This window comes from Anomaloglossus baeobatrachus, chromosome 5 (assembly GCF_048569485.1).
Source record: "Anomaloglossus baeobatrachus isolate aAnoBae1 chromosome 5, aAnoBae1.hap1, whole genome shotgun sequence".
In the NCBI taxonomy this organism is placed as follows: domain Eukaryota; kingdom Metazoa; phylum Chordata; class Amphibia; order Anura; family Aromobatidae; genus Anomaloglossus; species Anomaloglossus baeobatrachus.
The window spans coordinates 289,117,278-289,144,256 of record NC_134357.1 but is presented as its reverse complement, the minus strand read 5'-3'; the positions used below and the strand labels follow the sequence as shown (position 1 = coordinate 289,144,256).

Here is a 26,979-nt window from a genome sequence, read left to right as displayed (position 1 = left end):
CTGTTTTTTTTTCTGCTCCCCTTCTTCCGAGAGCCGTAATTTTTTTTATTTCCATCAATCTTGTCATATAAGTTTTTAGTTTTTGCAAGACAAGTTGTACTTTTGAATAAAACCATTAGTTTTACCATACAGTATACTGGAAAACGGCAAAAAAAATCCAATAGCGAAAAAAATTGCAAAAAAGGTGCAACTTCCAGATTCTTTATGGGATATTTTATTCCCAGTGTTCACTGTATGGTAAAACTGACGTGTGGGTGTGATGCCTCAGGTGGGTATGAGTTCATAGACACCAAACATCTACAGGTTTACGTTTATCTAAGGGGTTAAAAAAAAAAAACAAAACTGAAGGTTGTAAAAAAAAAAAAAAAGTTGCACTTTTTGCACCATTTTCCGCGATCTGTAGAATTCTCATTTTTCGGCATCTGGGGCTCGGTAACCGCTTATTTTTTGCGTCTCAAGCTGGCGTTTTTCTTTTTAATGGTACCATTTTTGTGCAGATGCTACGTTTTGATCGCCTGTTATGCAAAATATGCGCTAACCAAAAAGAAGGGAATTTTGTTACTTACCGTAAATTCCTTTTCTTCTAGCTCTTATTGGGAGACCCAGACGATTGGGTATAGCTACTGCCTCCGGAGGCCACACAAAGCACTACACTAAAAAGTGCTAGGCCCCTCCCCTTCTGGCTATACCCCCCCGTGGTATCACGGGTTCTCCAGTTTTAGTGCCAAAGCAAGAAGGAGGAAAGCCAATAACTGGTTTAAACAAATTAACTCCGAGTAACATCGGAGAACTGAAAAACCGTTCAACATGAACAACATGTGTACCCGCAAACAACAAAAAAATCCCGAAGGACAACAGGGCGGGTGCTGGGTCTCCCAATAAGAGCTAGAAGAAAAGGAATTTACGGTAAGTAACAAAATTCCCTTCTTCTTCAGCGCTCTATTGGGAGACCCAGACGATTGGGACGTCCAAAAGCTGTCCCTGGGTGGGTAAAGAAATACCGCATGTTAGAGCTGCAAAACAGCCCTCCCCTACGGGGGTGTCACTGCCGCCTGCAGGACTCTTCTACCTAAGCTGGCGTCCGCCGAAGCATAGGTATGCACCTGATAATGCTTGGTGAAAGTGTGCAGACTGGACCAGGTAGCTGCCTGGCACACTTGTTGAGCCGAAGCCTGGTGTCGTAATGCCCAGGACGCACCCACGGCTCTGGGTGAGTGGGCTTTTAGCCCTGAAGGAACCGGAAGCCCCGCAGAACGGTAGGCCTCTAGAATTGGTTCTTTGATCCATCGAGCCAGGGTGGCTTTAGAAGCCTGCAACCCCTTGCGCGGACCAGCGACAAGGACCAAAAAATGCATCGGAACGGCGCATGGGCGCCGTGCGGGAAAAGTAGATTCTGAGTGCTCTCACCAGATCTAACAAACGTAAGTCCTTTCCATACCGGTGAACCGGATGAGGACAAAAGGAAAGCAAGGATATATCCTGATTAAGATGAAATGAAGATACGACCTTAGGGAGAAACTCCGGAATGGTGCGCAGCACTACCTTGTCCTGGTGGAACACCAGGAAGGGAGCCTTGGATGACAGAGCTGCCAGCTCAGACACTCGCCGAAGCGATGTGATCGCAACGAGAAACGCCACCTTCTGTGACAGGCGAGAAAATGAAACTTCCTTCAGAGGCTCGAAAGGCGGCTTCTGGAGAGCAACTAGTACCCTGTTGAGATCCCATGGATCTAACGGCCGCTTGTACGGGGGTACGATATGACAGACCCCCTGTAGGAACGTGCGCACCTTAGAAAGACGTGCTAGACGCTTCCGAAAAAAACACGGATAGTGCCGAGACTTGCCCCTTAAGGGATCCGAGCGACAAGCCCTTTTCTAACCCCGATTGCAGGAAGGAAAGAAAAGTAGGCAATGCAAATGGCCAGGGAGACCCTCCCTGAGCCGAGCACCAGGTTAAGAAAATCTTCCACGTTCTGTGGTAGATCTTAGCAGAAGTGGACTTCCTAGCCTGTTTCATGGTGGCAACGACCCCTTGGGATAATCCTGAAGACGCTAGGATCCAGGACTCAATGGCCACACAGTCAGGTTCAGGGCCGCAGAATTCCGATGGAAAAACGGCCCTTGGGACAGTAAGTCTGGCCGGCCTGGTAGTGACCACGGTCGGCCGACCGTGAGATGCCACAGATCCGGGTACCACGATCTCCTCGGCCAGTCTGGGGCGACGAGTATGACGCGGCTGCAATCGGATCTGATTTTTGCGCAGTACTCTGGGCAAGATTGCCAGAGGTGGAAACACATATGGGAGCCGGAACTGCGACCAATCTTGCACTAAGGCGTCTGCCGCCAGAGCTTTGTGATCGCGCGATCGTGCCATAAATGCCGGGACCTTGTTGTTGTGCCGAGACGCCATTAGGTCGACGTCCGGCACCCCCCAGCGGCGACAGACTTCCTGAAACACGTCCGGGTGAAGGGACCATTCCCCTGCGTCCATACCCTGGCGACTGAGGAAGTCTGCTTCCCAGTTTTCTACGCCCGGGATGTGAACTGCGGATATGGTGGATGCTGTGTCCTCCACCCACATGAGGATTCGCCGGACTTCCTGGAAGGCTTGCCGACTGCGCGTCTCTCCTTGGTCATTGATGTATGCCACCACTGTGGAGTTGTCCGACTGGAGTCGGATCTGCGCTCTTTCTAGCCACTGCTGGAAAGCTAGTAGGGCAAGATACCCTGCCCTGATTTCCAGAACATTGATCTGAAGGGTGGACTCCTGCTGAGTCCACGTCCCCTGAGCCCTGTGGCGGAGACAAACTGCTCCCCACCCTGACAGACTCGTATCTGTCGTGACTACTGCCCAGGATGGGGGTAGGAAGGATCTTCACTGTGACAATGAGGTGGAAATACGCCACCATTGCAGAGAGTCCTTGGCCGTCTGGGAAAAGGAGACTTTCCTGTCCAGGGAGGTTGACTGCCCGTCCCATTGGCGGAGAATGTCCCATTGAAGTTGGCGCAGATGAAACTGCGCAAAGGGAACTGCCTCCATGGCTGCCACCATCTTCCCTAGGAAGTGCATGAGGCGCCTTAAGGGGTGCGACTGGCCTTGAAGGAGAGACTGCACCTCTGTCTGCAGTGAACGCTGCTTGTTCAGCGGAAGCTTCACTATCGCTGATAGAGTGTGAAACTCCATGCCGAGATACGTTAGTGATTGAGTCGGTGACAGATTTGACCTTGCCAAATTGATGATCCACCCGAAAGTCTGGAGAGTCTCCAGCGTAACATTCAGGCTGCGTTGGCATGCCTCGAGGGAGGGTGCCTTGACGAGTAGATCGTCCAAGTAAGGGATCACCGAGTGTCCCTGAGAGTGCAAGACTGCTACCACTGCTGCCATGATCTTGGTGAACGCCCGTGGGGTTGTCGCCAGACCGAATGGCAGAGCTACGAACTGAAGATGGTCGTCTCCTATCACAAAACGCAGAAAACGTTGGTGCTCCGTAGCAATTGGCACGTGGAGATAGGCATCTTTGATGTCTGTTGAGGCAAGGAAGTCTCCTCGAGACATTGAGGTAATGACGGATCGGAGGGATTCCATCCAGAACCGCCTGGCGTGCACATGATTGTTGAGCAGTTTTAGGTCCAGAACAGGACGGAAGGAGCCGTCCTGTTTTGGAGCCACAAAGAGATTGGAGTACAAACCCTCGCCCTCGTTCCTGAGGGGGGACAGGGATCACCACTCCTTCTGCTCTTAGAGCGTCCACCGCCTGCAGCAGGGCATCTGCTCGGTGGGGAGGTGGGGCCGTTCTGAATAATGGAGTCGGAGGACGAGAACAGAACACTGTCCTGTGCACGTGAGCACAATGTCCGTCACCCACCGGTCTGTGACCTGTGGCAGCTAAATGTCGCCAAAGGCGGGGAAGTCTGCCATCAACCGCGGATGCGGAGAGAGAGAGAGAGAGCTGAGAGTCATGAGGAGACCGCCTTGGTAGCGGTTCCTCCGGCTGCCTTCCTTGGGCGTGATTGAGCCCGGCCGGAATCTGAGCCCGTCTGAGGTTTTGTAGCCCTTTTGCACGAGGACAATTGGAACCTGCCCGAGCTTGGGAAGGACCGAAACCTCGACTGTACTTTTAGGACAGCTTTAATAGGGTAAGTCGCAGTGCAGACATTGCGGGGTTACGGACGCCTCTGCGGTACAGATGTACATGTGCTCAAGGCCAGCTGCGCAAGAACAGCTGAACAGGTTAGGTTGCCTATACGGCTGTGAATGCCGGAGCAACCGACACGCCGATAGCCTCCTAGACAGATTTCAACCAGAGTCCATCTGTCTGTGAATGGCAACTTTAAGTGAAGCCCCATCTCCAGTGCAACTATGTCTCTAGACGCAAGCCTGGAGATTGGAGAATCCATCTTTTGACCCTGGGTCCAGCGCTTGACCACGTCAGGGGAAAAGGGATAACGTGTATCTTTAAAAAACGTTTGGAGAAAACGCTTATCTGGTAAGCGTGGTGTTTCTGGACTGCTTCTCTGAAGTCAGCGTGGCCAGAAAAATACTCCATATCCGTTGGAGATACTGAAAAGGGACTTCTCCTGCTGTGAAGCTGACTCCTCCACTGGGGGAGCTGAGGGAGAAAGATCCAACCTTCCATTGATGGACGCTATAGGATCATTCCGTATGGCGTTACCATCCGGTGTATCCGGATTGAGAGCGATGTCAGGATCAAAGTCCTGGAAAGCTGCCTTATCATACAGAGAGTCCTCCTGGGACCCCCCCGTTCCAAATGAGGTTGGTCAGGAAGATTGCCCATGGCCTGTCTGGACTGCAAGTCTCTATCTTATGACAATATATCTGTCGAAACTGCAACTCCGTCCCTGTCCTTGGACAGGGTTGACAGGTGGTTTCTTTGGCCACGACTAGTAGAGACCCCGGCAGACGAAGTGCTAGAGACCCCGGCAGACGAAGTGCTACAGGGGAGCATGCACACAATGGGACGGTGTCATGAATAGCATCCCATGTAGTAAAAACAGCACTGAAAATCTGTGTTGCTTTTTTGCCGCTGCCGACTAGCCATCTAGAAGTATATAGCCAAGAATGGTGACCGTACAGTGCAATGTATAGCATACAAGCATAAAGTACAAATGAACACTGCAGCACAAGCAATACAAGCAGCATAGAAGCCTATGCCCTGGCACCCCTGCTCTTCTGCTGCTGTAGACTAGTCATCTAGGGGAATATAGCCCAGAAGAGTGACCATACAGTGCGATGCATAGCATACAAGCACAAGTACAAATGCACACTGCAGCCCATGCAATACAAGCAGCATAGAAAAAAACCTGTGCCCCAGCACCCTTGGTTTTCTGCTGCTGTAGTCTAGCCATTCCAGGAGAATATAGCTAAGACTAGCGACTGTACAGTGCAATGTATAGCATACAAGCATAAATACAAATGAACACTTCAGTACGTGCAATACAAGCAGCATAGAAAGCCTGTGCCTTAGCACACCTGCTTTCCTGCTGCTGATGTGTCGCTCTCCAAGCGGGCATATAGCGACCTATGCAGTTAAAATACACATGTACACACTGCAGTATATATTGGGGTCAGCACTATGTGTGCCGCTTACCGCCCGCCTATAAGCGGGTGTATGGTCGCCATAGTCCTGCCTGGTTGCCGAAAGTCCGAGCTCGTACTGCAGTAATGGCTGCCGGCGTCTTCCCCAGCTCGTGTGAGGAGGGGCGGGCCGTGGGCGTGCCCCAAGTCAGAGCGGGAATCCGGCGTCCGACAGTGTGCAGTGAGAGGGCTGGAGCATGTAAATAAGGCTCCAGCCCTCGGCGCTGCTGATTGCTCAGCGCCTGTCCCCTTCCCTGAGTGACAGGGAGGGGGCGGGAACGAAGCGGCACTAGGCCGCAGAAGCCGGGGACTGGATTTATAAGCGCCGCCGCCGTAAAAGCGCGGTCGGCGCCCAGTCCCCGGCGAACTACAAGTCCCAGCCGTGCCGCCGCTCCCGGAGCGTCCGGCGCGGTAGTTCCCAATACACAAAGTCACTCAGCAAAGCTGCAGTGACTGTAACCCTTTACTGTCCCCGGCGCACTAGCACACCCAGCAAGTCTGGAGTGTGCTGTGTCTGTGTGTCCGGGGACACAGAGTACCTGTAATGGTGCAGGGCCATGTCCCTGAACGGTACTCCAGCTCCGTATCCAGCAGGTTCAAATGGGTCTGTGGATGGAGCCCGGCGTCAGAGCTTTGAGGCCGGCAGGATCCCACTTCCTCAGAGCCCCTCAGGGGGATGTGGAAGGAAAGCAGCATGTGGGCTCCAGCCTCCGTACCAGCAATAGGTACCTCAACCTTACAACACCATCAACGGGTGAGAAGGGAGCATGCTGGGGGCCCTATATGGGCCCTCTTTTCTTCCATCCGAAATAGTCAGCAGCTACTGCTGACTAAAATCTGTGGAGCTATGCATGGATGTCTGACCTCCTTCGCACAAAGCTTGAAAACTGGAGAACCCGTGATACCACGGGGGGGTATAGCCAGAAGGGGAGGGGCCTAGCACTTTTTAGTGTAGTGCTTTGTGTGGCCTCCGGAGGCAGTAGCTATACCCAATCGTCTGGGTCTCCCAATAGAGCGCTGAAGAAACATAATTTTGGCGTTTGGATTTTTTTTAGCCGTTACACAGTTTACTGATCAGATTTATTGATTTTAGATTTTGATAGATCAGGCATTTCTGAACGCAGTGATACCAAATGTGTGTATATTTTTTATTTTTTTTAACCCTTTAATTTTCAATGGGGCGAATAGGGGGTGATTTGAAGTTTTAGGTTTCTTTATTTTTACTAGTTCCCCTAGGGGACCATAAGGATCAGCAGTCTGATCACGCATTCATTACTGTAGATCAGAGCCGCATTGCTCTGATTTGTAGAAAAGCTGCTCTTCTCTCACACCCGGCCCTCTGCCAGCTGTGAGAGGAACCAACGCATAATAGCTACAGGAGTCATCACATAACTATGTGCTACCATGACAACCATCGGATCCACATGTTCACAACACATGACTTCGGATGGCGCTGGGTAAGTAAATGTTTACTGCAGTCAGCATGTAGAGCGCGCTGTGACATTTTCACAGCACGCTGTTAACAGGCATGAGTGGGTAGCGAATCCACTCGTGCCTGATAGCCGCACACTTCAGTTGTTCAAATCAGCTCACATGTGCAGAGATCGCTGCCAGCTACCTGCAGCAGCCGGCAGGGATTATTCTGACATGATCCATGACGTACCCACAATGTCATGGGTTGTTGTGAAGAGGTTAAAAAAAACCCCCAAACACTAAGGCATACTTACTACTGGAATCCACCCCCGGCTCCAGTGATGCCACTGTAATCCTGTCCTCCAGGTCAAAAACAACAAAATCTGATACCACTGTCAGGCTGCAGGAGCAAGTGATTGGTGGTCTGTCATGGTTTCCCCTCTGCTTGAGAGAGAGGGATGGAAGCAGGTGTCTTTTTTCTGTCTGGGATTCCCCAATGTTGAATTTAAAAATATAGCGGAAACCATCTTTAAGCAACCAAAATGTGCACATTTTCCTTTTCATATAAAACTTACTGGAAAGCCCATATCAGTGAGCTGTTTAGTCAATCGGGTCATAATCCAGGCCTCATCAGATTTATTTGGGGTCTTCATGCCCTGCTTTAATAAAAGTATAAAGTTAAAAAAAACATGATTCACCAATGAGGATTTGTCTACTAAAGTATATTTCTACTTGTACCTACCTTGGAAAGTACTTTCTTGGGGCCATTGCCCCAAGAATTGCAGGAGGAGTTACTGTCTTGGGAAGCAGCATTATTCCACATATCATTTTCCTCGTCCTCCCACTGACTGAGGCCGACTTCCTCTCCTCCACTTCCCCAGCTTTCTTGCATAGATTTTGGAGCTAAAGTTTGGAAAACAAAATCAAACATAGAATGTTATGTTCAGAGTCTCATCAACATCAATCACTATTAATGTTGTGTGAATTTTGAAGAAAAATAAAAAAAAAGCACAATGGATGCATCTAGCAAATAAATCCTATGTGGGGCCTTAGCTCACCTTAGTTAATAGTAAGGAATTAAACCAAAACATAGTTCACATTGGCTTATGGACGAGAGAAAAAACCCCAATAACATAGAAATAATAAAAACTAGAAACACACAATATCATCATGATTGTGTGGTTCCAGAATAAGGATTAGACAGATCACCGTACACCCATAATAAGCACGTAGGCCCCTGCACCATGTCCTTAACAAGCGGTTAGACTAGCTGTTAATTTGAAGAAAAAAAAATAAAACAAAAATCTGCATAAAAACCTTCTCAGCTCTCTGGACATATCGGTATTAGAACATACAGTGGAGTCTTGGTTTAAGAGTAACTTGGTTTGAGAGCATTTTGTAAGACAAGCAAAGCTTTTAAAAAATGTGTAACTTGGTTTAAGAGCAATGCTTTGCAATAAGAGCAAATTACCACCGTGCACGCTTCTGATTCTGTCCTTTCTTCACGATCTGACCACCCACTGTGGAGGTAACTTTCTGTACATATGTACTGTATACAGTATACCATTGTATGGTACAGTATATACTATATAGCATGTCTATCAATTTGCATTTGTGGATACAGTACTGTACTTATTGATAACTAGTACAGCACATTGCTTGTACTGTATCTCCTGCACAGAAATAATTCTATTGGAAGCTACAGTGCAGTTTAATTTGTTTTATGTTTTTAGTGTAGTGTAATAATTTTATATGAATACAGTACATTATTCTCTATTACTGTAATAAGTTTATATAAATGCAGTAAATATTCTTGGGTTGTGGAACCAATTGTCTGCGTTTCAATTATTTCCTATGGGAAAATTTGCTTTGATATAAGAGTAACTTGGTTTAAGAGCACACGCCCAGAATCAATTATGCTCGTAATCCAAGGTCCACTGTACTTGAATTCCTCATGAAATACAAACTCTGAAACTGATATCTTTACAACACGGGATTGTACCATCCCTTATTATTCCTAACAAAAAATGTTTTAATAAATTTACAAGGTTGTGTCCTTACAATGTCAACTGTCCAATCAGTGCTGTGTCAGACAATGTAGGGACACACTTCTTTAAGAGATATGGTGACACTCAGATGTCATTTTAAAGGGGCTGTCCACTGCTATTTCATTGATGATCCATGCACAGGACATGCAGCACCCCATGGATCAACACCAGCAGTGGACAGAAGTAAATCGTGCATGTAGCAGAGACCCCTCAGATTCATCACCCTGTTTAGTAACTGCAGTACCACGGAGTGTGAATTAAACAGTGCAGAAAGCGGGGGAGTTCTTCTCTATATCTGGCTTACATCCGTCCACAGCCGGAGTCGGTAACGGGTGACTGGTGCTGGTGTTAAACGTGAACTCATCTGATATTGATGGTCTATCCACTAGATACGTTATCTTTATCATCGTAGTGGAAAACCACTTTAATCTTACATTTCTTGCAGAAATGGGAAAATATATAATATTTTATATATATATATATATATATATATATATATATATATATATATATATATATATATATATATATATAAATTTTAAAAAAAAAAAAAAAAATGTATAAAAGATTGTGACTGGTCACCTGGTTTGCACAGCACTGGGGCAGCAGTTTGAGCACTTGTCCTTCCATAGGATCCCGGAGACTCTGAAGAGCCATCTGCCCAACCTGAACCACTATTAGAAGGCTTGCCCCACGCTGAAGTCCCATTGTCAACTGCAGCAGATGAAGACGGAGGTTCCCCCCAAGAGGCTTCAGTCTTTGAATGGACAGGGGGCATATCTCCCCAGCCTGCAAATGATACAAAACAATGGATTCAGAGCACAGACTTTTCTTCCATTAATATAATATCTAACACCACAATGTCCTTTAATATGACTAGGCTTGACCTGCAGTGATATACACAACCCTTGGAACAGAAGCAGCACTGTTTTTGAGGATAAAAAAAAGGGCCTTAAAATTCTGAACAATCCCTTTAAGCAACCATGCATACAGCATTTTCATAGAAAATATTCTGGTTAGGTGAAGAACTGGATATGGCAGGCAAAACATGAAGCTCAAGGACAAGGAGTTTTTGTGGGTTTGTGAAATAGGTATTATATGTGGGGGGGGGGATATTATTACATAAGCCTATAATATACTGTATGATGCATAGGTTCTCTGCACGATACATAAAAGGTATTTATGGAGGAGAAACGGTCATTAGGATTTTCACAGCTTCCTTCTATAGTCAGAACCAGAGACGCAGTTTGTGCACTTTATTGTCTAGAACATAATTGTTATATTTCCCTGTCACATTCGTAGTGACACGATAGTGCGCCATTATGTGTAATCTGCTGACAACACAGGACTTGCAGACTGGAAGAAGAGAACATTTACACGCCAGCAGGAATATCAATGAAACTGCAGAATCTAGGAAAAATGAATATTAGTGTGATATTTCCCAACTCCGCAATAACCCGCCCCCCCCACTATAATGGCTCAAAATGGATAAAAGTCATTTAGGATAGATTTTTACAAAAACGTTCCTGAATTATATTTCACTTTGAATCCACAAAAGGATAACTACAGGCATTTCAAAAATTGATGGGATAAAAAAGAAAAAAAAACCTGTTCATTTCTTTATTCTAGAAAAGGAGGTAAAAACTTTAGGGCAGATTGGTACATGTATTATGGATGTACCCAAATCCCACTCCCTTTATTGTCTCCATTCTCTCAGTTGAACATGTATCTTTGTTAAAGCCATACTAAGTATATACTGTAACTATAACTTTTTTTTTTTTATATTATATATATATATATATATATATCCGTCACATGGTTCCAGAGAAATGGGCGTTTTAATGTTATGTGCCCAATATGCTGATTTTTGTGTTCATTACCAATAAGTCGTCACTCACTGAAATAACACTATATCTATCTAGTCAAATTCTTCCAGAAAATTAAGTACTGTATTTTTCATATTATAAGATGCACTTTTCTTCCCAAACATTTGGGAGGAAAATAAGGCGTGTGTCTTAAAATCCAAATATAGCTTACCAGGAGTTGAAGAATTTGCGGGCGGGCGGGCGGGGGGGGGGGGCAGCCTCAATGGGCGGGGCGGCGGCCGGGCTGTGCGGACTGCGGTGGCTGTGCCGGCTGTGTCCCAGATGCTCTGGCTTCAGACGATGGCGCCCGGAGTCAGTGTGTGCGCAGATGAAGCTCTCAGCTGTGAGCTCCATGTGTGCAAGCGCTGCTCTGGACGCCATTTCTTTGAAGTCCAGACCGCCAACCAAGCACCTGGGACACCTGCAGGACTGGCCAGCTCCACACAGCCACCACAGCTTGCGCTGACAGCAGAGACCCCACTGCTGAAAGAGCAGACCCCACCAGCTCTGCCCATTCGTCCTGTGACACCACTCCACCACTGCTGCTGCCCCGCGCCTCCGGTAAGACAACATTGGAGTATAAGATGGACCCCATTATTTTTTTAACCTTTTCTTCATCTCTAACTTTGGGGTGAGTCTTATAAAACTAAAAAATACGGTATTTCTCCAAAAAAATTAATCGCAATTATACTTTTTTTTTTTCTTACACCCAAAAGAAATAAAAGGCAACATGGACATAATTTTACACAAAGCCACAAAAATGGGTGGGACAAAGTGGTCAACAGCTTTCCAAAATTGTGGGTAAACATCTTTCTTTTAAGCAAGTGATGCTCAATTAAACTCTCCTGTGGCAACCAATAGGTGTGGGCGGTATGAAAATCACACCTGAAACCAGGTAAAAAAGGGGAGACATTCACTGAATCTTTACATTGTGTGTCTGTGTGTGCCACACTCACCATGGAGAACAGAATAAGGGGAAGGGAACTGTCTGAAGTCTTGACAACCAGAATTGTTGAGAAAAAAAAAAAAATCTCAAGTTTACAAGTCCATCTCCATAGATAGCTAGCTAGAGATATATTATGTGATTGCCCGGATGGTGGATAAGCAGCCCCAATCAAGTTCAGGGTGCATCGGTGTCAGCACTAACTATCCATCGACATGTCAATGAAATGAAACACTATGGCAGGAGATCCAGGCGGACCCCATTGCTGAAACTGAGGCCTAAAAAAAAAAAAAAAAAGATAGGCTGCAGTTTGACAAAATGTACAAGAGTAAACCAAAATCCTTCTAGGAAAGAGTCTTGTGGACAGATGAGACCAAGATGGAGCTTTTTGGTAAAGCACATCATTCTACTGTTTACTGAAAATGGAATGAGGCCTACAAAGAAAAGAACTACAGTCACATATGGTGATGAGATCCTAGACCCCAAATGGAGTCAAGACCATCTGAGAGACATGCCCAGTTCAGAGGAAGTGGTGGCGGTCATGCTGCCCCAGCTGCATAGCAAGAGATGGAGCAGGGTGCAAACACACAGCGGCCAGCCCCTAACCAGTATATCGGCTGCTGTTGTCCACGATGCTGACAGACTGAGCACACCAAAGGCAACGGGACTCCCTGGCGTTGCATTTCTTTGGGCAATGTGCTGACGACAAGAGTGGTTTGCACATTGTGCAGTCAAAGACTGAAGCGAGGCATAAATGTTCTGATCCTATGCACCACCTTCATGACGAGGCACCTGAATGCAAAGCATGAGCTGCAGTGGAGCACACACCTGAAAACCCAGGAAGGATCTGAGCCTCCTCCTGCTAGATCTGCTGCAGTCTCAGCGTCTATCTCCCCCTCCCGAGCAATAGGACCACCTGGCTCCTTGCAAAGAGAAGATGTGACCGCACCAGCAGTGGCATCGAGCATCTCCACATCACCCCATGGAAGCATTAAGCATTTCCAAATTTCTGGCCTTTGAAATGCTGCCATGCTAGCTGGTGGATATGGACATTATTAAAAAATGTATGGAGGTGGTTGTCCCACAACACGTGGTTCCCAGCTGCCACTACTTTTCCAGGCGAGTCATCAGTGGCAAGATCCATATAACCACCAATACATGGCCAGTAAGCACGGTCAGGGACATTAGATCTCCCTAACTGCCCAATGGGGAATGTAGTGGCGGCTGGGCCTAAGGCAGACAGCATTCTGGCGCATGTCCTAAAACCGCCATGGACTGCTGGACGTTCCTCTTTGTGTTGCCTCCTCCTTCACTTCCTCAACCTTGTCCTCATCCGGTCAATGTAACACCTGTGTAAGACCTGCATGACGCGCTTCAGCCCAGCCATAGAAAAACAACAGCAGGCTTTTCTGAAACTCATCTGTTTGGGGGAAAAAAATCCCACACCACGCAGGAGTTGTGGACAAGGATCAAACAATACATCGATCATTGGTTGGTCCACATAAAGCCCAGCCTGGTAGTTTGCAAAAATAGGCAAAATCTAGTAGCAGCCCTAGAATTAGCCGGTTTGACGCAAATCCCTTGCCTGGTGCATGTGCTAAATTTGGTGCTGAGGTTCCTGAAAAATTACTCCAAGATGTCAGAGCTGCTGCAGAAAGTGAGGGGTGTCTGTGGGCGCTTTCGGTGTTCTCACCCAGCTGCTGCTCGCCTGTCACAGCTACAGAATCACTTCCGTCTTCCCGCTTACCGCCTCACATGGGCTGTACCCAGGGGCGTAACTAGAGTTTGATGGGCCCCGGTGCAAAGTTCAGACCTGGGCCCCCCCTCCACGTACATCGACATTTAGGGTATAGGATAATGACACTGACACTCGGGGTACAGGATAATGATGCCGACACTTGGCTCTTACCCACAGCACCCAGATTTCCCATGATCTGAAATCCCTCTATCAGCACCCAGCTTTCCTATTTTCTGATATCCATCTTGTCCTCGGCACACTGCTTCCCCATGCTCTGCTATACATCTTTCCCTCAGCACCCAGCTTTCCCATATCAGAGCATGGGAAAGCTGGGTGCTGAGACATGATGTATAGCAGAGCATGGGAAAGATGGGGGCTGAGGAAAAAGAGCCTTTTTCCCTCAGCACAAAACGTTCCCATCCCCTGCTTGTATCTTTGTCCCCCCTTGTATATAGTTCTCCAAATACAATAATGGCACCCACATAGCCTTCCAAATAGTATAAAGGGTCCCACATAACCCTTCATATATTAGAATCCACTTCCATAGTCCTCCATGTATTATAATGCATTTCCCATAGTTCTCCATGCATTATAATTCACCCCATAGTACTCAATATATAATACTGCACCACATAGTCCTCCATATATTATAATGCACCCCCATAATCCTCCATGTATAAAGTAGCCCTTCAATTATTATCTTGAATTTCTCATAGTTCTCTATGTATTATATTTCACCCCATAGTTCTCCATGTATTATACTGCACCACATAGGCCTCCATACATTATAATGCAGCCCTATAGTCCTCCTTGTATAAAGTAGCCCTCCAATTATTATAATGAATTTCTCATAGTTCTCCATATATTATAATTCACCCCATAGTTCTCCATATATTATACTGCACCACATAGTCCCCAATGTTTTATAATGCACCCCCATAGTCCATGTATAAGGTAGCCTCCATAGTCCTCCATATATTATAATGTAGCCCCCATAGTCCTATATGTATTATAACGCAACCCCATAAAACTTCATATAGCATTATGCAGCCCCATACTCCTCTATGCATAAGGCACCCCTATATTCCATATATAAGGTGTCCTTCATTTTGTATTATGCAGCCCCCCCACACCTCCATATATAATAATGCAGCCAGCCTCTCCAGGCCTCCATGTATAATAATGCAGCCAGCCTCCTCAGGCCTCCATGTATAATGTAGCAGCCAGCCTCTCCAGGCCTCCATGTATAATATAGCACCCAGTCTCTCCAGACCACCTCCATGTATAACAATGCACCCAGCCTCCTCAGGCCTCCATGTATAATGCAGTATCTCCAGGCCTCCATGTATAATAATGCAGCTTCCCCAGACCTCCATGTATAAAGCAGCCTCTCCAGGCCTCCATGTATAATAATGCAGCCACCCCAGACCTCCATATATAATGCAGCCTCCCCAGACCTCCATGTATAAAACAGCCTCTCCAGGCCTCCATATATAATGCAGCCTCCTCAGACCTCCATGTATAAAGCAGCCTCTCCAGGCCTCCATATATAATGCAGCCTCCTCAGACCTCCATGTATAAAGCAGCCTCTCCAGGCCTCCATGTATAATAATGCAGCTACCCCAGACCTCCACATATAATGCAGCCTCCTCAGACCTCCATGTATAAAGCAGCCTCTCCAGGCCTCCATGTATAATAATGCAGCTACCCCAGACCTCCACATATAATGCAGCCTCCTCAGACCTCCATATATAAAGCAGCCTCTCCGGGCTTCCATGTACAATAATGCAGCTTCCCCAGAACTGCCTTCCCAAGCCTCTGGCCACCGTTTACTCACTTATATTTAAAAAAAAACCAAAGTACTCACCTTCTCTCTTCCTTCCACCGCTGCTGTCTTCCCCGCTGCTCGTTCTCCCGGTGCTGCGGTGCGGTCGGCGTCCTCCTGTCCTGCACTCTGTGCACTCAGCACAGCAGTCGCTCGGGAGTGACGTCATCGCACAGGGGGAGAATGGTGATGCATAGCGTGGCACCGGCCGCGCTATGCTTCATCATTACTGTGCGCGGTGACGGGGGAGACGCCGCAGCCGCTGACACCAGGCAGGGGGCCCCGGTGCCGCCGCTGACATCAGGCAGGGGGCCCGGTGTCGGCGGCGGCAGTGGGTCAAATAGCGGCCGCGAGGTCTGTGACAGATCAGCGCAGCTCCTCTCACACTGACAGGAGCTGGCTGCTGATCTGCCTGGCGGCCGCCGGGCCCCTAACCTCCCGGGCCCGGTCGCGATCGCTGCGACCGCGGTAGTTACGCCACTGGCTGTACCCACAAGGTGTAAGTAAACCGTGCTTTTGCTGGAGAGACTGCGAGAAGCAGCAGGCAGTAGTGGAGTTTCAGCCGCAGCACTCACGGCACGTGTTGTGCTGCTTCGAGTACTCCATGAACATGGCCAGCGCTGATGACTCAATCAGCGTTACCTGAACATGCACGGGTCTGCTCATCCATATGGGTAGAAAAACGCTGCCAAAATACTGAAAGAATGGACATGCTGCAGATTATTTACTGCACCAAATCTGCAAGTCACAAACATGCAACGTGTGCATGACACTTCGGGATTGCAAGTGACTTTGCTGACAGTTACCTTCATGTTTTGTGACAAATCTACACTCAAAAACACGTGTGCGCACATACTGTACTTTAGCCCCATGCGCATGTTGCAGCTTTTTATGCGTTTTTGTGCAATTTGTGGTGACCTTTTAAACATCACAAACTGCAAGCTTTTCCTCCCCCAGCAAAGTCTATGAGATTTCAGATTTGCTGTGCGCCTATTGCTTTTTTTGTTTTGGCTGCATTTTTGTGGTGACCTCAAAAATGCAGCATGTCCATTCTTTTTGCGTTTTTCACCCATTAGTGATAGATAACAAACGCATCAAAAATGTATGGTAAAAAAATGCATAAAAAAAATTTGATTATTTTTTTGCCACAAGATGTGTTGTTTTTTTTGGCCAAAGGGTGCATAGTTGTGGTTACGACAAAACTGCAGCGTGTGGACATAGCCTTATAGTCCAGAGGCAGCTTCCTGATGGTGAACAGTGACACAGTGTCCTTCCTGATCACAGAGGGAACTGCTCTATCTCCTCCTGCCCCACACTGATCTATGCGATGAGTGCAGGGCCGGTCAGGTAGTTCGGGAAACCTACAAGGAGGCGGCACGTCCTGCGCAGCAAAAGGACCTCCACAACCCTTTGGTCATGTGATCAGTCACTATTCTGGAAGGAACTGCAAGATGTGGTAATATATAGTGTGCTTAGATGTGCCAGTATGTAAATGTGCATGCAACACAGATGTTTGTAGATATAAATGTGCATGTATAAGAGCTATGGGTGACAAGGCTTTGTCTGTATGTGGCAGAGCTGTGTGCATGTACTGCCCATGCAGCAGAATTGAATATATAGGTGTGCTGCAGTGTGTACATTAATGCACATGTTGCAGTGCTATATGCGTACAGGGAAATACTAACAATAGATCTATTACCTTCATATTCTACCTTAGTCCATTAAAATTAATTAGTTATAATGACCCCCTCCACTTTATACCACCAGGGAAGTTTTAATTAGTAGGGAAAATGTTTTTCCTATTTTCTGCTGTCTAAATGTTGGGATTCGTCTTATGGCATGGTGCGTCCAGTAGTCTGAAAAATATGGGTATATTATATATACGCACGCACACTATTAAATATGAGGAACTTTATAATGATTAGCTGCCAGTCTATATCTATAGTGGTGTGCAGGCTCTCCAATGTGGCCTATGAGATGCAGCTGCACACAGAGGTGATCAGCATCAGGAGGCAGGGTAACCAGCCTGAAGCATCACGTAAGATACACTGGATTGTCACCAGATTTCTAGGGGAAAAAGCTTGGAAAAGTCACAATTTTTTTGTGCAACTGCAAGATTGAGCAAAAAAAAAAAAAAATCCAACTAAGGGTCTGTGCGCACTGGGAATTTGTTTTTCTTAAGAAAACTCTAAACCCTCTGAGAGAAATCCGCACCCACAGCAGAAACGCACCCACTGTTTTGCCATGGGGTGGTCCCTTCGGTTTTTACCATTATCTATGGCAAAAAAAGTGACATGCTACTTCTTTTTTGCTGCAGAAATTCTGCAGCAAAACCTATAGAAAAAAACGCAGTGTGCGCACAAGCATTTTGGTTTTCCCATAGATTTTGCTGGTGAAGGACTGCAGAAAGGTTCCGAACAAAAAAACACACCTTTTCTGCAGCAAAAACCGCAGCAAATCCGCGGCAAAAAAAACCCGCAATGTGCGCACAGGGCCTTATGGGGTTTTCACATCACTCTCGTCCCAGCACCGAAAAAAGTGGCTGGAGTAAGGGGCACTTTGCACGTTGCGACATCGGTAACAATATGTTACCGATGCTGCAGCAATAGTCCCCGCCCCCGTCACAGGTGCGATATCTTGTGATAGCTGGCGTAGCAAACATTATCGCTACACCAGCTTCACATGCACTCACCTGCCCTGCGACGTCGCTCTGGCCAGCGACCCGCCTCCTTCCTAAGGGGGCGGGTCGTGCGGCGTCACACGGCAGGCGGCCAATAGCAGCGGAGATGAGCAGGACGTAAACATCCTGCCCACCTCCGTCCTTCCGCATTGCAGCCGGGACGCAGGTAGATGTTCCTCGGTCCTGTGGCTTCATACACAGCGATGACAACATCGTACCTGTCGCTGCACCGGCATTATGGAAATGTCGGACCCTGCACCGATGATACGATTACGACGCTTTTCCGCTCGTTAAATCGTATCAAAAAGGATTTGCACACTAAGATATCGACTGCGACACCAGATGTGCGTCACTTTCGATTTGACCCCACCGACATCGCAGCTGCGATATCGTAGTGTGCAAAGCCCGCCTAACAGTTGTGGCGAGGTGCACCCTACTATGCACCTTGCCTAATTCATTAGCAGGCAAGCACCTCTTAAAGGGAACCTGTCTCCTCCAATATGCGATCTGACATATTAGCAGACGCATATTTGCCCTAATAGCAGCTTCCTACTCATTCATGTGCTGTAAAATTGTGTAATATGAAAGTAATAAAAACCAGAGCCGCCTTGCCCTATGGGTGTCTGCATACTTTCTGTGGTATCACGCCCCTGTGGGCGTCATACCATGGAGTCACATAAGCGATGTCCCCGGCTTCAGGCGCGCATGCGCAGTGCACGTCTGAAGCCGGCAAGTGAACACCCGGAAAAACCTGCCGCAATAGTAAGTATAAACGCGAGCAGGATAGAATGAGTGACGGGGACGTCGCTCATGTGACTCCATGGTATCACGCCCACAGGGGCGTGATACCATGGAAAGTATGCAGACGCCCATAGTGCAAGGCGGCTCTGAATTTACATAGGAAATATGAAAGTAATAAAACGTTTTTTATTACTTTCATATTACACAATTTTACAGCACAGGGATGGGTAGGAAGCTGCTACGGTATTAGGGCAAATATGCGTCTGCTAATATGTCAGATCACATATTGGGGGGGGACAGGTTCCCTTTAATGAATTAAGAGTGTCTGCTCCAACACGCCCTCATCAGGACCAGTGACAATCGCTGGTTTGATGCTTGATGAATTGCCCCAAAGTCTCAAATTACTGACCCACAACTTTTAGCCCCTGATGTAGTTTAATCTCTTGCTGCCATTAGATACAAGTAGACTTTATTTTTTTATTTTCCTTAATTATAAAATACCATCATATTCTGCAACACCATACACACATCATTACTGGCCTCATTGGGATTCATAATCTAAATTCCTTATCAATAGGTCTTTGGAGTGTGGGAGGAAACGCACAGAAAAAAACCCAATGTGATGAGACGTTACCTCTGCAAAAGGTAGATGCATCATGGGAAATAACAGTCTGCATTAGGGGAATCAGGGGTAAGAAAGAATCAGGATCATAGACACAGCAATGGTAAATCAACTAAACAGGTAGGCCTACACAAAAATATATACCATATTTTCTAATTGCACTATTAATGTACTCAACCATACAGGAAACATTATATATACACATACAGTGGGTGTAAAATATTCACTAATTTTCTAAGTAATTATTATTATTTTTATAAATTTTATACATAATTATATTTCTAAAGGTGCTATTGAGATGAAATGCTCACCAGATGTCAGTAACACCTCATCCAATCAACATAGGCAAAGAAATCAAACCATAGATATCCATAAATTTAGTGGTGTGTAATGATGAGAAATGACAGGGAAAAAGTATTGAACACATGCAGAAAGAAGTGCAAAAAGCCATGGAAAGTCATGACACCAGCTGAAATCCATCAGTAAATAGAAAGCTAATCCTGCCACTTATTGAAAATAATAGCTTGTTCAACTGATGTCCCAAAAAAAAGGTGTAGCACAAGAAACATGTCATGATGGGCTAAACCAGTGAGCTGTCTCAAGACCTTCACAAACTTAATTGTTGCAAAACATACTAATGGCATTGGTTACAGGAGAATTTCTAAACTACTTAAGGTTCCAGTAAGTACTGTTGGGGCCATAATCCGGAAGTGGAAGTGGAAAGAACATCATCATTTCATATAGCACTATCAAACTTCATGCAATTGAAGGATGAATGGACAAATGTACTGAGACATTCACATTGATATAGTTAACAATGGCAGTAGCTCCGGGTGGGCCCCTGTGATTGTGGGGTCAGAGCAACCGTTCTCCCCTCCCCCAACCACAAGGAAACAATGAAGTAATAAAAGCAAGCGCAGTAATGTATTTGCATGTCCAAGACCTGCATGTGGGTCGGAGCACAGGAGAATCGGTCCCAGATCTCCAAAACAGCTGCGTATGCTTACACCAATCAGTGGCAATAATAGGAGACCCTCCCACTAGGACAATTCAACATACATAGACTATAGATCAAAATTAGAGAACAATGTATAATCACTTGTATTCTTCAGAAATACTGTAATCTACATTGATCAACATTTGAAGGTTTTTTGTAAGGGGTGCACCATGCCACCAGAACAGTGTTTTAAAAAACATAAAACTTTTTATTTTGCCCAAAACATGATGATCATAATTAGAGAACAACAATGACTGTAGCACAGAGAAAGATTATAAGTGCATTTTCTGAAGGTAACAGTCACCAATCAGTAGGATGTGTACAGGCCTATGCTATGAATGACTTTAGCACATATGCGGCCACAGGACATCACTAGTCTCTCACACTGCTCTGGTGTGATTTTGGTCCACTCTTCTTTCACAGTTCTTTGATTGTTGTGGGTTCCGTGGCTGTTACTTTGTCACTAAGGATTTTCCAGAGGTTCACTATTTGGTTTATATCAGGACTCTGAGCTGCCCATTTCATTGTTTCAATATTTTCTGTTTCAGGGAACTGCTTTACCAGTTTTGTTGTGTGCTGGCTATCTATTATACACACACCCTTTAGGTGGCAACCTGGTCACAAAACCTGATATAAACGCTGGGGACCCCTGGAGAGTGGAGGCCCTGTGAAATTGCCAAGTTTCCTCTCCCTTCCCCCTAATGTCAGTCCTGCATACCAGCCTGTCTCCTGTGCAATTATTTTAGACTCCGGCAATTAAAGGGAACCTGTCAGGGCCAATATGCACCCAGAACCACAAGCAGTTTTGTGTACATATTGCTAATCCCTGCCTAACCATCCCTGTATACACTAGCATAGATAAAGGGATCTTTAGAAAAAGGATTTCTAATGATCCCTTTATCTATGCTACTGTATACAGGGATGGTTAGGCAGGGATTAGCAGTATGTACACAGAACTGCTCATGGTTCTGGGTGCATATTGGCCCTGACAGGTTCCCTTTGACACCTTTGATTACATCATGACTGTGAAGTTATCAAAGGTCCTTAAACAAATCTTAAGCCCCCGTCACATTTAACGACTTACCAGGGATCCCGAAAAAGATGCGACCTGATAAGGATCGCTGGGAGGTCGCTGATGAGATGTCACACAGTCAGATCTTACCAACGACGCAGTAACAATCAGCGACCTGTATAACGATTTCAGCAGGTGTTGGGACGGTGTTAGGAGGTCATTGGTAGGTGTCAAACACAGAGATGTGTTCTGCCCAGCAGGAAATCGCCTTTGAAGAAAATGGCCTGGACCATTCAGCAACGACTAGAGATCTCACAGCAGGGGCCTGATCGCTGGTGTCACACTTAACGTGATTGCTGCTGCGTCGGTGACACAACAACAATCTCGTTAGCGATCTCGTTGTGTGTGACGGGGCCTTTAATCTTGGAATACAACTGCTAGGGTCCCTGAGAAATTGAGCAGTTTGACTTCTCCCCTATAATGCAGGCCCTGACTGTAACTTGGGCTATTTTTGGAGTGGGGCTTATATTTCAAGCATTCTCCAAAAATTCTGTAAAATAATGATAGGGATCATTTTTGGGATAACACAGTATTACCCAACACTAAGAAATTTTGGTACTCCTCAAGCACTTTTGCTGCTAAATGTGACAGAGTCATTGCATCCAGCACGGTTTGTGCATCTACTGTACGTATTGCCCCAATTCTCTGTGCAGGACCAGATACAGATGAGAGCGAACACTGGCAGACTTTGCTTCGATTTGGGTGTAGAAAACTGCAGTTCCAGTCTGGTCAAACCCCCTCTATTTCAGCCATGACTTACTGCTGTAGTAGACACATGGAGCGGAGACAGTTTAGAATACTATTCCCATTTTAGACCGCTTGGGAAGGACACTTAAGCCGGCTAAGAACAAAGAGGTAGCGTCTTAATAAGAAGATCTACCTTTCTCTAATCCTGCCAGTGCTTTCAGAATGGAACAAACAGCAGGTGTCTGTCTATATGGAGGTGACATTGATACGCCGGTCATCTTGCTATTACAGACTTGAGTCTGAGGGAATTTTAGTAAAAACAGATATGGTCCTGTTAACCCATTAACCTTCGAGCCAATTTTCACTTCCTGACCAGGCCAATTCTGACCATTGTCACCTCCTGAAGCTACTAGAACACTTTAACAGATCAAGTGATTCGGAGACTGCTATGTTACTTCATGTTAGTGGTAAATTTAGGAGGATATTTTTTTTGTGTTTGTGAAAAAATTTTATCAATTTTCAAACTTTTAATTTTTATGCCCTTAACCCCTTCACCCCCTGGGCAATTTTCTGTTTTTTTCTTCCCCTTTTCCAAGAGCCATAACGTTTTTATTTTTCAACCACTGTAGCCATATGAGGGCTTGTTGTTTGTGGGACAAGTTGTACTTTTGAATGACACCATTCATTCTGCCCCACATTGTACAGTAAAATGGGAAAACAATCCAAATGCACTGAAATTGCAAAAACAAAAATGCAATACTACAATTTTTTTTATGTTCATTTTATGGTAAACCGGATCTGGTAATATGATTCCCCAGGTCAGTACAAGTTCGTAGATACTGATCATGTGTAGTTTTACTTTTATCTAAGTGGTGAAAAATAATTCAGAAGTTTAATAAAAAAAAAAAAAAATAAATAAAAATTGTCGCCATTTTCCGAGAGCCATAGCATTCTTATAATTCGGGATCTGGAGCTCAGTGGTGGCTTATTTTTTGCGCATTGAGCTGGTGTTTTAATATGCAATCTTTTAATCGCCTGTTATTGCATTTTAATGCAATGTGGAGGCAACAAAAAAAAAATGCAATTCTGGCGTTTTGATTTTGTTTTTATTGCTACACCGTGTACCTATCAGATTAACTGATGTTATATTTTAATAGATCGGGCATTTCTGAACACGACAATACAAAATGCAGTTGAAACCAAACGTTTACATACACTAAGTGTACGTGTGCCCACGATCAGGACCTGCTGCGTCCTGGACGAAGCGGATCCTGACCGGCAGGGCCGCAAGTCTCCTCCGCAGGAGATCACAGCTGCTCATGCCCACGATCCAGGTGGATCCAGGCGGATGAGGGGAACGCTTGCGACTCCGCAGCAAACAATTGACATGCTGCGGCTCAGAAAGCCGTACTGACGGTCAATTTTTGCTGTGTGAAAGACAAGCGTAGTGGGCACAGGATTGCTAGAAATCCCATCCACTGTGCTTGTACTGTACAACACAGCGTTTTGGACACCGAGAAAGCACACTACATCAAAAAAGATGGAAACACTGATCTTAAAGACACATAAGCAAGTTTTTCTCAATATCTGACATGAAATCAGAATGAACCTTTCCTGTTTTAGGTCAATTAAGAACCAAAATGATTTATATTTGCCAAATGCCAGAATAATGAGAGAGAGAGAGAATGTTTTAAGGCATTTTTATTACTTTTTGCAAAGTCAAAAGTTTACATACACTAAGAGTACTATGCCTTTAAACAATATGGGACAGCACAAATGATGATGTCATGTCTTTGGAAGCTTCTGATAGGTTTATTGGCAACATCTGAGTTAATTAGAGACACACCTGTGGATGTATTATCATGCAATCCTGAAACACACTGCTTCTTTGTGTAGCATCATGAGAAAGTAAAAAGCCAAGGTCCTAGGACTTGCACAAGTCAGTTTCCTCCTTGGGTGTAATTTCCAGATACCTGAAGGTGCCTCGTTCATCTGTACAAACAATTATACACAAGTACAGACATGATGGGAATGTCCAGCCATCATACTGCTCAGGAATGAGACAGGTTCTGTGTACCAGAGATGAACGTGCTTTAGTCAGACATGTGCATATCAACCTAAGAACAAAAGCAAAAGACCTTGTGAAGATGCTGCTGGAAGCTAGTTAGATGTGTCATTATCCACAATGAAATAAGTACTGTGTCAGCATGGGCTGAAAAACCGCTCTGCCAGGAAGAAGCCATTGCTCCAATAATAATAAAAAAAAATAATAAAAGGCTAATGTTTGCAAATGCACACAGGAACAAAGACATTAATTTTTGGAGACATGTCCTGTCATCTGATGAAACTAAAATTGAACTGTTTGGCCATAATGACCATCATTATGTTTGAAGGAAAAAGGAAGAAGCTCTGAAGCCTAAGAACACCATCCCAACTGTGAAACACAGTAGTGGCAGCATCATGTTGTGGGGTTGTTTTGCTGCAGGAGGGACTGATGCACTTCACAAAATAGATAACATGTGGAAAGAAGATTTTATGTGGCAATACTGAAACAACATCTCAAAACATCAGCCAGGAACTTGAAGCTTGAGCAGAAATGGGTCTTCCAAATGGACAATGACCCAAAGCATCCTGCCAAACTGGGTACAAAGTGGCTAATGGATAAAGTCAATGTTTTGGAGTGACCATCACATCTCAATTGTATGGAAAATTTATGGGCAAAGCTGAAAAGGCAGGTGTGAGCAAAGTGACCTACAAACATGGCTCAGTTACATCGGTTATGTCAGGAGGAATGGGCCCAAATTCCTGCCAGCTATTATGAGAAGCTTGTGGAGGGATATCCAAAACGTTTCAACCAAGTCATACATTTTAAGGGCAATGGTATCAAACATGAAATGTATGTAAACTTTTGCAGAAAGTAATAAAAATGCCTTAAAACATTTTCTCTCTCATTCTGGCAATTGGCAAATATAAATAATGGATATAAATATTTTTGGTTCCTAATTATCCTAAGATGGGAAAGGTTTACTCTGATTTCATGACAGATGGTGAAAAAAACCTGCAGATGTGTCTTTCTAGATAGTATATGTAAATTTCTGATTTCAATTGTACATAATAAAATAAGAGCAGTATAGAACCAGCACATATTATACATACGGTACGCTGTTTTTTTTATGTGCATTAAAAACAATGGTATTATGGTATCCACCAGACTTCTGCACAACACAACTGATGGTCCCAACCCCATTTATAAGGCAAGAAATCGCAGTTATTAAACCTGACAGGGCACACCTGTGAAGTGAGAACCATTTCCGGTGACTACCTCTTGAAGCTCATCAAGAGAATGCCAAGAGTGTGCAAAGCAGTAATCAAATCAAAAGGTGGCCACTCTGAAGAACCTAGAATATAAGACATTTTCAGTTGTTCCACACTTTTTTGTTAAGTATTTCATTCCACATGTGTTAATTCATAGTTTTGATGCCTTCAATGTGAATCTACAATTTTCAGAGTCATGAAAATAAAGAAAACTCTTTGAATGAGAAGGTGTGTCCAAACTTTTGGCCTGTACTGTAAATATATATATATATTTTATTTTTTTTTTTCATTTTTTGATCTTTAGTTTCCGATTTTTAAAGATTATTTTTATAATTTCTTTCTAGCTTTTTCTTTTTTTTACTTAGTCTGTATATGGGACATTAACTTTTATTAGTCTGATGTCTGATTGCTGGTATAATATTTTGTAAAGCACAAACATTGTAATACATTATACCTGTCCGTAGCACACTGACAGAAGCCTCTTAGATCATGCTTTAAGCATGGTCTAACAGGCTTGCCATAAATGGCTGATTCAGAGGTCATCATAATGATGTTGGATTGCGATGGAGACGATTTAGCACCTCCATGTTCATGTTGTTGGGGTCCCGATCGAGTGGAAGAGGGAGCGTACACACTCTCCCAGCCTCCTAAATTCTATGATCACAATTTATTGCGGCATTTAGGGAATTAAACAGGCAGCGGTGGCGTGTGGACTTTCCATGGCTGTGACAGCCAGAGTTCAGCTATAACTTACTCTGAACTCCCAGTGGAGATTGTGTGGGTAAAGCCCCAGTACTCCATGCGATTGCCATGATGTACCTATACATCATCGATTGGGAACCCCTATTCAACCATGACAGAGGAACGTCAAATGTCACAAAAGCTACATGCTGTTTTTTAGGATGCTTGTCAGAAATAGTTGCTTGTAGTCTCTGGGGGTGAGCGATTCCACAGATCTGAAGAGTTTCATAGGGCAGAGTGAAAGCACACACCCACAAAGGCGGCTCTGAAGAAATCCCCGGTTGGACTGCAAACATAAATTTCACATACTGTGCTGCAAAAGCATTAAATGTTAATATCTCTGCAATAAAGCCACGCAGCTCAAACAGGAAAAGAGCAGCAGAATCAGGGGAACTCAGGGATTTTACAATGTATTTAGCTAAAAAAAAAAAAATTTGAGCAAGTAACAGACCCTCTTTAAGACAGGATTGTCAGAGTAGTGAACAACCCTTTTTGAGACTAAATAAAAAAATACTGTATAGAGTAGAAATTTAATTTGCTCAGAATAAACAGGTAAAAGGTGTGCTACAGATTCACATTCACTCGCAACAGAAATCAATGGAGCCTAAAAATACAGATCTGTGTTTTCATGAGAGATGTCAATGGAGTTGTATTACAGATGTGTATTTTTAGGCCTCATTGACTTTTATGAGAATA

At 45.0% G+C, this 26,979-nt stretch overlaps 1 protein-coding gene across 7 annotated transcripts in view; it reads right to left on the bottom strand.

Annotated features, from left to right (window-relative positions):
• Nucleotides 1-26,979, bottom strand: part of TNRC6C (trinucleotide repeat containing adaptor 6C) — a 288,331-nt gene that overhangs the window by 44,851 nt on the left and 216,501 nt on the right. For 5 of the 7 annotated variants that reach the window (XM_075349542.1, XM_075349541.1, XM_075349540.1 and 2 more), the window contains 3 exons: nucleotides 9,640-9,846; nucleotides 7,752-7,912; nucleotides 7,585-7,668 (listed from right to left, as the gene is read on the bottom strand). In XM_075349542.1, the coding sequence (XP_075205657.1) occupies nucleotides 7,585-7,668; nucleotides 7,752-7,912; nucleotides 9,640-9,846 (452 nt within the window). The remainder of the gene's footprint in view (nucleotides 1-7,584; nucleotides 7,669-7,751; nucleotides 7,913-9,639; nucleotides 9,847-26,979) is intronic. The other 2 variants (XM_075349543.1, XM_075349546.1) reach the window with 1 other exon arrangement.